The 12,109-nt window shown below is 36.2% G+C and overlaps 3 protein-coding genes across 7 annotated transcripts; 2 read left to right on the top strand and 1 right to left on the bottom strand.

Moving 5' to 3' along the window:
* Positions 1-798: 798 nt before the first annotated feature.
* Positions 799-3,667, top strand: LOC100179899 (leucine-rich repeat-containing protein 73). 2 transcript variants are annotated; one of them, XM_018813554.2, is made up of 6 exons: positions 826-844; positions 999-1,133; positions 1,415-1,569; positions 1,938-2,098; positions 2,395-2,621; positions 2,909-3,667. In XM_018813554.2, exons 2-6 carry the CDS (start codon positions 1,017-1,019, stop codon positions 3,041-3,043), a joined length of 795 nt encoding a protein of 264 aa, XP_018669099.1. In that variant the 5' UTR covers positions 826-844; positions 999-1,016; the 3' UTR covers positions 3,044-3,667. The 2 variants fall into 2 exon arrangements, with proteins under 2 accessions (XP_026691771.1, XP_018669099.1); XM_026835970.1 differs by having other exon boundaries at positions 799-1,133.
* A 212-nt stretch (positions 3,668-3,879) lies between these two features.
* On the top strand, positions 3,880-7,675 carry LOC101242573 (alpha-2B adrenergic receptor-like). Of its 4 annotated transcripts, none has more exons than XM_026835967.1 (8): positions 3,880-4,000; positions 4,536-4,757; positions 5,087-5,187; positions 5,481-5,583; positions 5,817-5,966; positions 6,119-6,282; positions 6,584-6,756; positions 7,325-7,669. In XM_026835967.1, the coding sequence occupies exons 1-8, from the start codon at positions 3,917-3,919 to the stop codon at positions 7,438-7,440; spliced, it is 1,113 nt and encodes a 370-aa protein (XP_026691768.1). In that variant the 5' UTR covers positions 3,880-3,916; the 3' UTR covers positions 7,441-7,669. The 4 variants fall into 4 exon arrangements, with proteins under 4 accessions (XP_026691768.1, XP_026691770.1, XP_026691767.1 ...); XM_026835969.1 differs by lacking the exon at positions 3,880-4,000 and adding an exon at positions 4,165-4,294 and having other exon boundaries at positions 6,119-6,126; positions 7,325-7,675; XM_026835966.1 differs by lacking the exon at positions 3,880-4,000 and adding an exon at positions 4,167-4,294.
* Positions 7,676-7,690: 15 nt separating this feature from the next.
* Positions 7,691-10,516, bottom strand: LOC113474538 (prolow-density lipoprotein receptor-related protein 1-like). The gene has a single exon (XM_026835965.1). It carries the CDS (start codon positions 10,490-10,492, stop codon positions 7,832-7,834), a length of 2,661 nt encoding a protein of 886 aa, XP_026691766.1. The 5' UTR covers positions 10,493-10,516; the 3' UTR covers positions 7,691-7,831.
* Positions 10,517-12,109: the final 1,593 nt, after the last annotated feature.

The raw sequence follows: 12,109 nt of genomic DNA, 5'->3' as shown, positions 1-12,109 counted from the left end.
TTACTGTGCTGGGATCATTAAACAGAGCCGCTTATAATGAAATATATAGAGATCAAATGTAAAATTGGCCGCCCTGTGGTTCATGCCTTGTCGAAACACTTCACTCATGGAATATGTTAAAGTCAAATTGAAACGGAAATCCAAAATCTTGAATTATTGTGAATTTAGTTTGTAACGTCACAGTGTTGTACTGACATCACAATCGACCCGCTGAACAATCCTTGAAGCTAGTTGGTCAGATTGCTAACTTGACTGACGCCTCACACCAGCTGATTGTTCGTCCCCGCTTTTCAATAATTGACTCGCTTACAACGCGTGGGATTTACACCACGTCCATGCAGTTTAAATGAAGTAATTGGTTTCACGCCAAGTTACAAGTTGGAATGTTTCTTACAAGACTTAAGTTAAGTATTATTTCATTACATCAGTATTTTATTATGTCACACTATAAACGGAGTACTATGGGCAAACTATTTACTATGAGATATGTTATAGCTTTATACTACTATACAGTAATATTATTCCACTATACTTTATACAATCATTATATTATTCTTCTTTATCACGCTCTGTTTCATGAGCATTTCTTGCGCAATTCGTGACGCTATGCGCAATATCCTCGCGTTAATGTTATGTCATAGTTTTTTTTTACGTCATAGCTGAACAACACGCGACTGTTCTACGGGTACGTTTTACACCGTAATTTTGTTTTACTTTTTATCATAGATACACAAAAGTGTATCTTCGTCTTTATCAATTACTTTATAATTTAACGTGCCCTTTCATTACAGCTCAGCTCTCTCTCGTAACTGTTTATAAAAAGAAACAAACACACGCACTTGAGGTAATTTGGGAGAGAAAGTGAGAAAAACGAAAGTTGGTAAAAGTGGTATAGTACGTTCCTACATGTTACCAAGGGGAACATAGACAAGCTTTTTGCATTGCTTCGAAGTTTTGGTTACTTGTTAAGAAATCCGTATATGCTTGCGTTTATAAAGGTTGATGAATTGTCAATAATGTCGGCTGGTACAATACAAATATCAGGGGAGACTTTATCAATTGTTGAGGTGGAAAATATTAAGGACAATTTAAGGAAACACCTAATTTCACTTCTATCGCTTCGAAATTGCAAGGTGTATATATATTATCTTAATGTTATGCAGTCTATTGATTGATATTCTTGAATAATACTGCTTTAATAAAAATGCTGTATTTTATTCTGTTTTAAGAGTCAATAAAATATGTTTTAATTTAAAATTTAACATATGTGCCTAAAAAGGCAAATAACAGCTAAAAGTGAAAATTTTATAGATATTATTAAATAAGTAGCTTAAATCCCAGGTCTCCAGACAACAATATCAACCATATAAAATATAAAATACTCCTTAATTTAATTCCATTTCTTCAATAACAGCTAGATGCTGATGGATTTCGTAAACTAATGCGTGCAGTGTGCAAAACTAAATCTTTGCTCCAACTAAACCTTAACATTGGTGTGGTAGATTCAGATGATAGAGCTATTCTGTTAGCTAATGCATTGAATATAAACCGGTCAATTCAGTCACTGTAGTAAGTAGAACAATATTAAATCATATCATATATCTACATGGTATTGCTTAGTTGCTATGCTTATAACATTTTGGTTTTCCTATACTTTTTATATAACATTAAGATATTGAATACATGTAAATTATTTATTCTCGCATGGCAACGGCAGTTGTTATACATGCGTGTTCTGTTTCATACACCTCGTGCCCGCTTATGAGTCACCTTGTATCGGAATGTAACTTTGTGGCTGACAACTTGTACAACCCATTAGTAAGCACTGGGTTGGAGTTATTATCGCACAACAAACAACCGATGCCGGTTACCACATGTATGTATCTCGGCTTAAAAGGGCCTAAAACACTAAATACATTTTATTATATACAATACAGCTTACATGGCACACCATTGGGCGACACCAGGTTTAGTTTGATGTACCGAGCTTTATCTCTTCATCCATCTTTGGTAGACCTTGATGTTGGAGATTGTATGTTGGGTGATAATGGTATAAGGATGCTGTGTTACTTACTGGCACCAGATGGTGCAAAATCAGGTTTGAATGTCTGTTATATGTAGCAGGTTAAAGGCATAACATAAGAGGTGTCCGGGGTGATATTTTACTTTAACTTCTGAAACAGGAGTGACATCATAGATTTCAGTACATACACCAGTTTAAATAAAAACAGATTTTACACTGTTGTTATGCGTATATACAAATCAGCAGAGCCAAAATATATTGCATTTACTTTTTTCACAAAGTTAACCACTAAAGGAAAACACAACAAATTCTATGTAATTATTTAAAGAAGAAATGTAAACCTATCAAACTAAACACTAACCAAACAACAGGGCTAAAAGAGCTAGTCCTTAGTGCGAATACAAGAGTAACAAATAATGGATGGGCATTCTTCTTTTGTTCGTTGGCAGCAAGTTCTTGCTTACGATCACTTAATTTGGATTACAACCCTGCTATAAGTGACAGCGGTGCTAAGATGCTAGCTGTTGTGGTTGCTGGTACCAGATCTTTAAAAAAGATTGATTTAGAAGCTTGTAACTTAACTGAAGATTCCGCCAAGGTTTCTAAATTATTTTTTATTCTATGTGTAAAAATTGTATATTGTATTGACTTTTGATGTACTTTAGTGTGTAGAGTAACCGAGTGGTTAATAATGGGTTGTCTACATTGTCATCCATACAGAGAAAACAATTACATACAAAGTTACGTACCTTGTAACTTGTAAGCGGGCATGAGATGCATGAAACAGAACACCCATGTTGTAATGATTGACGTTGTCCAATGTGAGGATAAATAAATTACATTCAATCATTTATTCCTTGACCTACACTGATATATATATTCCAGGTGTGGTTGGAAATGTTGCAATCTTTTCCCACACCACTACGTGCACTCAACATTACTGAGAACAAAATATCCACAACCACTATGAGGGAAATCAATGAATGCCTCACACATGATAGCTCAAGTGATGATGGTTAAAATGCCAGAAAGAAATTTAGTTTAACACTGTTACTATATTGGGCAGCATTTTATACACTGCAGTTCTTTGTTGTAGAATTTTTTACCTTATTTTGATGTTGTAGCACTGTCATTGTACATTCATTTTTATTGCTGTATTTAGAGGGTTAACTGTGTTTTAGCTGCCATCATGTATTAATCACAAAGCATTTACATAGTGTTGTTATACCCAATAATATAATTAACTTCTTTTCTGTATTCATGTACTATTAGGTGGGAAATATTTATACCGTTAACATATGATATCCTATATTTACTAATCGTTTTTTCAACTATCCACAACATTATTTTAGAGTTGTGATGATACGGTTGTATAATTCTGTAAAAATTCTTTGTTTACTACTAAATAGGACGATAAAAGAAATGAAACCTGGACTTGTAACATTATACATACATCAGTATTGATACACCTCACTAAATGTACGTACTTAAACATATATTTTTTTCAATTTTTGGTGTTACTTGCAATACCACGGAATCCATGTTTCATGCGTTGTAAATTGCAATACCGTAATTAAATTCGAGACAATGTTTATACAGTAGAAACTACCTACTACATAATAAATAGTTGACACCTATTTATAACTTGGTAACATTTATTTTGTTCTGGTGTTTCGAAACATATAGTAGGGTGGGGTAGAATGGGACTCCTTTAGCACATAATATCCAAATATCCTGATCGTATTTTAAACGTTTACCAACGTTCATTTGAGATGAAAAAATATAATAAAAAGGTGTCCCATCTTCTTCCACTCTACTATATATGCTCCTACTCTACTATATACAAATTATAGGAAATCTGTCAAAAACAATTGGGTCTTTCTGGGATTTTTGATGCAAATCAGTGTCATTGGCAGATCCTATTTTCTCTTCGGTCAGTTCCCATTATCAACGTGGTTAGATAGGCAGCTAAGGCAGGTATATAGAAAGTTGGAATATGATGGACAGCCTACCGTTAGCACATAATACCCATATTTTGTAATCGTGCTTTTTACAACTAACAACGCACTTTGGAGCCGTGAGAATACGGTTACATAATTCTGTAAATACTCTTTGTTTACTACTAAGTTGGATGATAAAAGAAAATAAAAACTTGTACCATTTTACCCCAGCCTATTTTATATGAATATTAAAATGAACAAAACTTGTGGATATTCGATGCAGATTCCGCTTTATCAGGAAAGCGATCTTAACTTGAGGGTTGTGAAAACGGTATGTTGTAAACGTTGGCTTACAACAGACCTTGAATATAATAACTGTAACCTATACTTATTATGTATGCAATGTGTTGTAGGCCTTGTTGTAACTTATTTATCCTCGCATGGCCGAGTAAGGACAGTCGTTAAACATGCTGCGGTTAAAAACTATACTTGAATAAAACTGTTTAAAAAAGGCGTGAATTCTAAACCCACTTTACCTTTAAGTATTATATTAATAAATCCGTGATTTTCAGACAATTATATCTCTACTTGTCTCAATCTTAATATTCGTCATCGTTTTGGGGAACTTTCTCATCGTGGCCGCTGTTTACAACTTTAAGCATTTACGAACGACTCAATATTTTTACGTGTGTTCGCTAGCCACTTCAGATTTGCTGTTGGGAGTTTTAGTAATACCGCTGAATTTAGTGCGAGAAATGTACGGGTACTGGCCGCTGGGAGAAACAATATGCAAGGTGGGATTAAATACATAAGATAATTTATTAAAATAAAGAAATAACTGAAGCACTTGCATCAAAAATAGCATTACAACTAACATATAATAGGTTGGGGTAGGATTGCCCATGTTTCAGTCGCCTGTATCGTTCCATTTGGGTGTAAAGATTTTTCACAGAACTAAATAACCGTATCCTCGCGGCTTCAAAAGAGCATTGCTGCTTATTGTTATTAAGCAATGCAAATTAATTTGTCGGAATATAGCACCAGAGAAAACACACACATGATTCATTCATAAGTTACATTCATTCAGATATTTTAACTACAGCGTATGACTATATACTGACAGATACACTTGAGCCTTGACATATTGTTATGCACAGCCAGCATATGGAATCTGTGCATGATAAGTATCAGTAGATGGTGGATACTGAGCGCAAAAAGTTGCAGGTGTGGTTTTCATTTCTCATAAAAAAGTTCAAGACTTTTGCCCGGCTTTGGGACACGATGGTTTAAACGTCTGTTTTCCCAGGTTGCGTGTTCTATGTTGGATGCTGCTATACCATTGTGGGCGTACTTGTGTCCTTGGGCAAGACATTTAACGACACTTACTTTAACCCAGTGGTCATTAACTGTTCAGCGAAATGCTAAAAGAACGTGATATAAAACCAATCATTAGCCCGACATATATAAGATAAATAAGTTACAATATTTCACTCTTTTAATTCAATACACATACCAAGTTTCCTTAGGTCAATACCGAACCGGTTGTGCATCTTTATGGTGGTATGTGTATGGATGTGGTCGGCTTTGGTTTGCGCGTGGTCATTCGACGCCTATCAACAGGTACGATCAGTAATCGGTTGTCTAATTTTTTTTAAACCAAACTTTAAAATAATTATCAACTCGTAAACGGGCACGATTTGTATGAAACAGAACACCCGTGATATAACTACTGTCAATGTCCCGCCACGCGAGGTATTATTCTTTCAACATGGTAGCATGTAGTAGATGATAGGTAGCTTATGTTATGAAGAAGTTGAAAATATGGCTAAAAATAAACGCAATTTTGTTTCTAGCCTATCGATCAATCAGTATGCAAACACTCACAAATGAAGTGGTATGCCATATTCAGCTCATGCTCGTCTTTCTACGTTCCTCTCATCATAATGTGTTTGGCTTACGGCAAAATATCTTGTATACTGAAAGACCAAGCGCAAAATACACAGGTAATAAAATAGGCCTATGTTAGCTATTTATATAATATTAATATTATGCGCTATTTTTCGGACCTTTACAAAAATGAATTCGAATCTCATTTATGCGCTTCTGCTTTCTTACTTCTTTAATTTCACCTTTATAAAACCAAATTTTATTTTAGTTACGCAGGTTTGTGCTTTACCGTCAAAAGAAATTACACTTGACCACAGGCCTTATCATGGGAGCTTTTGTGTTCTGTTGGTTTCCTTTCTTCCAGGCGCATCTGACACAAATCCTATGTCCTACATGCTGCGTACCAGCTTCATTGCTTAATTTCCTTGCATGGTAACTTTCTATTTGAATGAATGTATGCAACTAATTTATCCTTGCGCGGCGGGGTAATGACAGTTTGGATGACAATTTGGACAACCCATTAGTGACCACTGGGTTGATGGATCAATTGCCATTAAGTGTCTTGCCTCAGTGACACATATGCCCAATAAATATACGTATACATATATGTATACCTTATATATAACTCGTAAATGGGCTCGAGGTGTATATGAAACATTCATTCATTAAAACGTGTGCTAAATATCATTTTGCATAATTTGCTTATCATGCCTATTCAAGATCATTTTTACAGGTTGGGTTATTGCAACAGTGCCCTTACACCCATAATCTACACAACGAAAAGGAGTGAACTTAGAAAAGCCTTCTGTATTTTATTGCGAAACAAGAGAGCATGTGAAAACGCATACCCATCTTTATATGCTGCCTCCATTACATCATTTCGAATGGCACCATTCACATTATCCCGTAAGTTCGCCCAACCAGCAATCGTGCAGAAGTATATATAGTAGGGTGGGGGAAGATAGGACACCTTTTCATTCCATTTTCTCGTCCCATTTGGTAGTAAACAAAGAATGTTAAATCAATTATAAAACCGTGTCCTAACGACTTCCATATACCGAAGTTAATTGTTTAAAATACGATCAGGATACTGTGATATTATTTGCTGAAGGTGTCCCGTCTTCCCCCACCCTACTGTACATATAATGTGTCGTATAGTCGGGTAGGGGAGGATGGGACACCTTTACATTCTATTTTCCCGTCTCATTTAGTAGTAAACAAAGAACATTCAAAGTACTACAAAACCGAATATCTTCACGACTCCCATAGACCGCTGTTAATTTTTTAAAACACAATCAGAATATTTGGATATTATGTGCTAAAAGCGTCCCATCTTTCCCATCCTACTATATATTATAAAGGTATTAATTTAGGTTTAAACGTTTATTTTACGATACTTGTACTCAATAAAGTAAAGAAAACATCACATTAATTATTCTGATAACACTTCCGCCTTTTATAATTTTCGCCCCAGCTTTTTCACCGGCATCAACTAATCTCCCGAGATCAATTCGCCGAAACACGGAGTCCCGACTAAGTTTTAATTTTATAAACGAACCTACCACCAACCAACATGTAATAGCAGCATGATAGGAAAGGAGAATAATAGAAATATACAATTTACTGCTGTTATGTGCGGATTTATTTTATTTTGTTCTATAGGTTTTTTATGGTATCCAAGTTTAAACAAAAATGTTTGTCAAAAATTTAGGCAATTGTCGTGTTTTACTAGTAGCGTCATATTTGTAAACGTAATAATACACGATGTTATGTCACATAGCTAGTATGATATACAAGCTGACAGCCAATAAACAATTGTACATCAATAACGAAATGATAACAACATTAGTACAACTTTAAAGACAGAAAAATTGGATCGGATTTTGGTTGAACAAATACAAATATACGTTGCAAATATTCATGTCTTAAAGTACAATGAAAAAAATAACGAGTATCTCCTGCAAAAGATTCCAGTATTTTGTTAATTTTTCCACATTTTCTGAATGGTAGTTAGTGCAACTTTAGAATAAATTAAAGGGTTTAAGACACTGTTAATAGGAAGTAATAATCCGGCACTTACAACATAAACAATTTTATCAAGATGTACACCCGATAAACTTATGAAACCCAAAAGACAGATTGGTATCCAACAACAAAAATTAGACAAAATCATCGTAAAAACTGTTTCGAGCAACTTTTTTGACATTTTGTTTCGTTTGTTTAAAGATTTTCTACTTTTACGAAACAGGCAAATGTAGGCAAGGGCAATGTAGATAAATAAAATGAAGTTAAAAGTGATTAGGAAAGCTGAATATTCCCAGGCATCATCGCCAACGTTTACAAATAACTTTGGCATACAAACGCTGGTCGCCCCAAAGTACCCGAACTCCCCCTTTATTTCAAGCTCCATGAATGCGTGCTTGATAGTTTCTTTGACCTGAATCCAGTCTTTAGGTGTTGTAGTGTTGCCCATTAATTGAAATGCCCTTTTGGCCAACCAATATACTTTGCTTTTAGGGACCTCCTGTTTTGCGAAGAAATAATTCGGGAACCACAAGGTATTAACGAAGTATCCCGACTGGCTCATTGAAGGGATGCAACCTAGTAAAACGCCAATAACCCACGCGCTAATAGCCGATCCAATATAACTGCTTTTTTTCACGTATTTCATTTTGATCGGAAAATAAACAGAGATCAGTCGAAAAGTTGCCAATGCCGCCATAATAAGAGCTGAAACTTGTGTCGAAATAACTACAAGTGTTCCTAAGAACGAGCAACGGCTACTGCTTCTCCATTGAGCATCATGGTGACAGTAGCTACCCGAAAACTGAACACCTATTCCAGATATTGCAAGGAGATAAATTCCCATTAAAGAATCCGAGACGGCCAGGTTCAATAGAAACGCATGGAACGAAATCTTAATCGGCTCCATCCGTACGCCTGTCTTTAGTTCTAAAACCGAAGATATAAATACTATAACGTTCCCAACAAGTGCTACGAAGCCCATTACCCAGAAAATGACTCTAAAGAAAGTGCTTCCTATCATTTCAAACGGGGACGAAAACACGACATCCTTTGTGCTTACAGGTGGACATTCATCACTACCATCACTGCAGTCTTTTATCCCGTTTTCCACTCGATCTCTGGAAACTGAAAGCGGTTGCTTGCTCTTGCAGTAAAACCTTCTATCTGAACATTCCGACTCTAACTCGTCAGAACCGTCCGTACAATCAGGTACGCCGTCACACAGAAGATGATCCCCAATGCTGTGTAAGGTACGAGATGTGTTGTGGCAATAATACCGATGCTCGCAATTTGTTTCGTCGAATCCGTCTTTACATAGAGGATGGTACAACGGAATACCATCGCAGTATTCCCTTTTGTGGTGAAAAAGTCGGCCCTCACTTTCCCAGATGGCCGACGCTTGGTCTTGGTGGCAAATTAGATTGACGTCGCAGAAATGCGTCTGATTTGGACAACCGGCGTTACATTCATCGCCCCTGTTGTAGCACTCAGGAATCCCATTACACATGGTTGCGTTTGTGTAGATCATACTCAGTCTGTCAGTCGGACAAAATACATAACCAGTACCATTCCCTTGAACTGTGTCTTCTAACTTGGTTTTGCTGCAGTGTTTCATATTAGAGACTTCACTGCAATTGGCCGACTTATTGCAAATAACTTGCTCGCTACTCAGACACTGGCCACTGCACAGTAGCTGTCCAATCGGACATTTATCCGCAGAATCTCCCAAAACCTCATTGCATATTGTTTGGTTTTCGCATAAGCATTCATCAGATGCATCATAACAGTCCACAACACCATCACAAACCTGCATAGGAGATAACAACAATTTTCCATCCAAACACTTGAAACATTTAAACTTTCCATCGACGTAACAAATATCCGATTTATCCTCACAGTAAGAGTTATTATCTTGTAGATTACTCTGCGCGAGAACACACGACTGTTTATGCTGTTGATAGGCGTTCAATGCTCTGCATTTAAACCCTGGAACGTCGTATAATTCGTCCGAACCGTCAGCACAATCAGGAAACCCATTGCATAAGTTAGGCCCTGTAACCCAACCTTTATCTTTACATTGTACGAGGCCGTTTTTAATATAGTAATCACTTAGACATATCCATTTGGTTTCAGTACGAGTGAAAGTTTCCGACGAATATAAATCTATTTGCTTACATTTCCTACGACCCCCGCCCTTTAGTTCCATATAATACCGTTGACTCGATTCGTTGCAAAGAAAAAGAATGGTTGTATCAACCTCGTGTTCGTCATAGGAGTAATAAGGAACCAATCTTCTTGAGTTTACTATTTCTATTTCACAAGGTTCATCCGAGCCGTCTTCGCAGTCATTACTTCCATCCAATATGTCGTCTATATCCACACATCCCAGGTTTGATGTACAGTTACCAGGCTTCAATATACAGCCACACTTTTTACTTTCACTATCACAGGTGCAGTTTCTTTCATCGGAATAATCTGCACAATCTCGGTCCTCGTCACAGACATCTTTATCTTCGTAACATTGTACTTTGTCATCCTCAACCGCTGAACAAATTCCACCGTTCTTATGACAGTCGCATTCATGCTGATCACCCCCACAAGTGTAATTGCAATTCATTTCGTCACTCTCATCAGGACAATCAATAACCTAAATGAATGAATATAAATAAACGTAAATTTATTTATGCTCGCGTTGAATAAATAAAACCTACTTACCCTCGCAAGGCGGAGCAAAGGCGGTCGTTATAACAGGGGTGTTCTGTTTCATACACCTCGAATCCGCTTACAAGTTACCACGTATGTAACTTTGTGGGTGATTTTTTTTAAATGTTTTCATTATTTTGTAATAAATAAGGCAGATAATGCAAACATTTATACCTGATCGCATCTCCAGTGTTTCATATAGCACGGCCAGGAAAATATTAAGTTGTCCCGGTTACAGTTCCCATGCAGCTGACAATCGCACGTTATTTGATTCCTAGCTTTACAAGCATAATGACAGTTGTTTTCGTCGGTCCAGTCACCACAATCATTAACACCATTGCACCGTTCATATATATTGTATATCCCACGAACCCGCTTCCCACTTCTGGTACAATATTGCTCGTTTCGTTGACAATCGCATTCAAATTCTTCAACTAAAATGGAAAATATGGTAAGATCGGTCGTTGACTGTAGTTGTATAGTAGGGTGGGGGAGATAGGACACCTTTTTATTCTACTTTCTGATCGCATTTGATACTACAAAAACACCCAAGAATTATAAAACTGTTTCCTCGAGCTTTTCATAGACCATTGTTAATTGTTTAAAAAACGATTGGGTTATTTGAACATAATGTGCTTAAGGAGTCTCATCTTTCCCCATCTCACTGTACGATTCTGTAAATATCATTTGTTTATATAGCAAATGGAACGAGAAAGAGAATGAAAGCATGGTCCATCTTACGTACCCTACACTACTTTAACTTCACTATATATTTATTATTAGACTTTTATAGCAGCCACACTTTTCACTGAAAATGGTTTTTATCCCTGTTAATTACTGTCGTTTTACTGCTGAACAGTTAAAACGAAAGTTTTATACAAACAACCCACCTTGGCCAAAAACTTCTTGGACAACGAAAGATCCATTTAAGAAGCAAAAAAAGATTGTTATTATCAATTTAATACGCATGATTATAAAACTGAAATGGTCCTGCAACTAAACATGCGCTATTTATAAGAACACAGCCGAATGTACACCATTTAAACAAGCCGTATGTTTAAACTGCAAAGCATAACCGTAATATACTTTGCAGGGTGAAGTAAGTTTCATACAACCTGTATGTCTCAACTATAATTATAGAGTTATGTAACAGTTTCCAAGTATTTTCTGACGTAATTTCAAAACGTCGTTTATTATTTACGCAATGTCATTCATACGTTGTTGTATTTTCTCATCGGTGTATTTAGCAGTAATCCGCAGGATGTAATGTTTAGTGATTATTCATTTCATGTTTCGGGGAAAGTATGATCGATTAGGGTTATTCTGTAATGCCAGGTCTCGTAGGTTTACATGTGCAGCTAATACTATTACGAGCATATGAGAGTTAAATTTCTCATGTAGACAGTATAATGAAACCTTCGTAATAAAGGTAATTTCAATCTATGATTACATGAATGAATAAACGTTATAGTAGGGTGGTACCTATATAACATGAGTGTTCTGTTTGATACACCTCGTGTCAGAAACAACC

This window comes from Ciona intestinalis, chromosome 9, assembly GCF_000224145.3.
Source record: "Ciona intestinalis chromosome 9, KH, whole genome shotgun sequence".
NCBI classification, from domain to species: Eukaryota; Metazoa; Chordata; class Ascidiacea; order Phlebobranchia; family Cionidae; genus Ciona; species Ciona intestinalis.
Note: the sequence above shows the minus strand (reverse complement) of the source record. Positions and strands in the feature narration are given on the sequence as shown.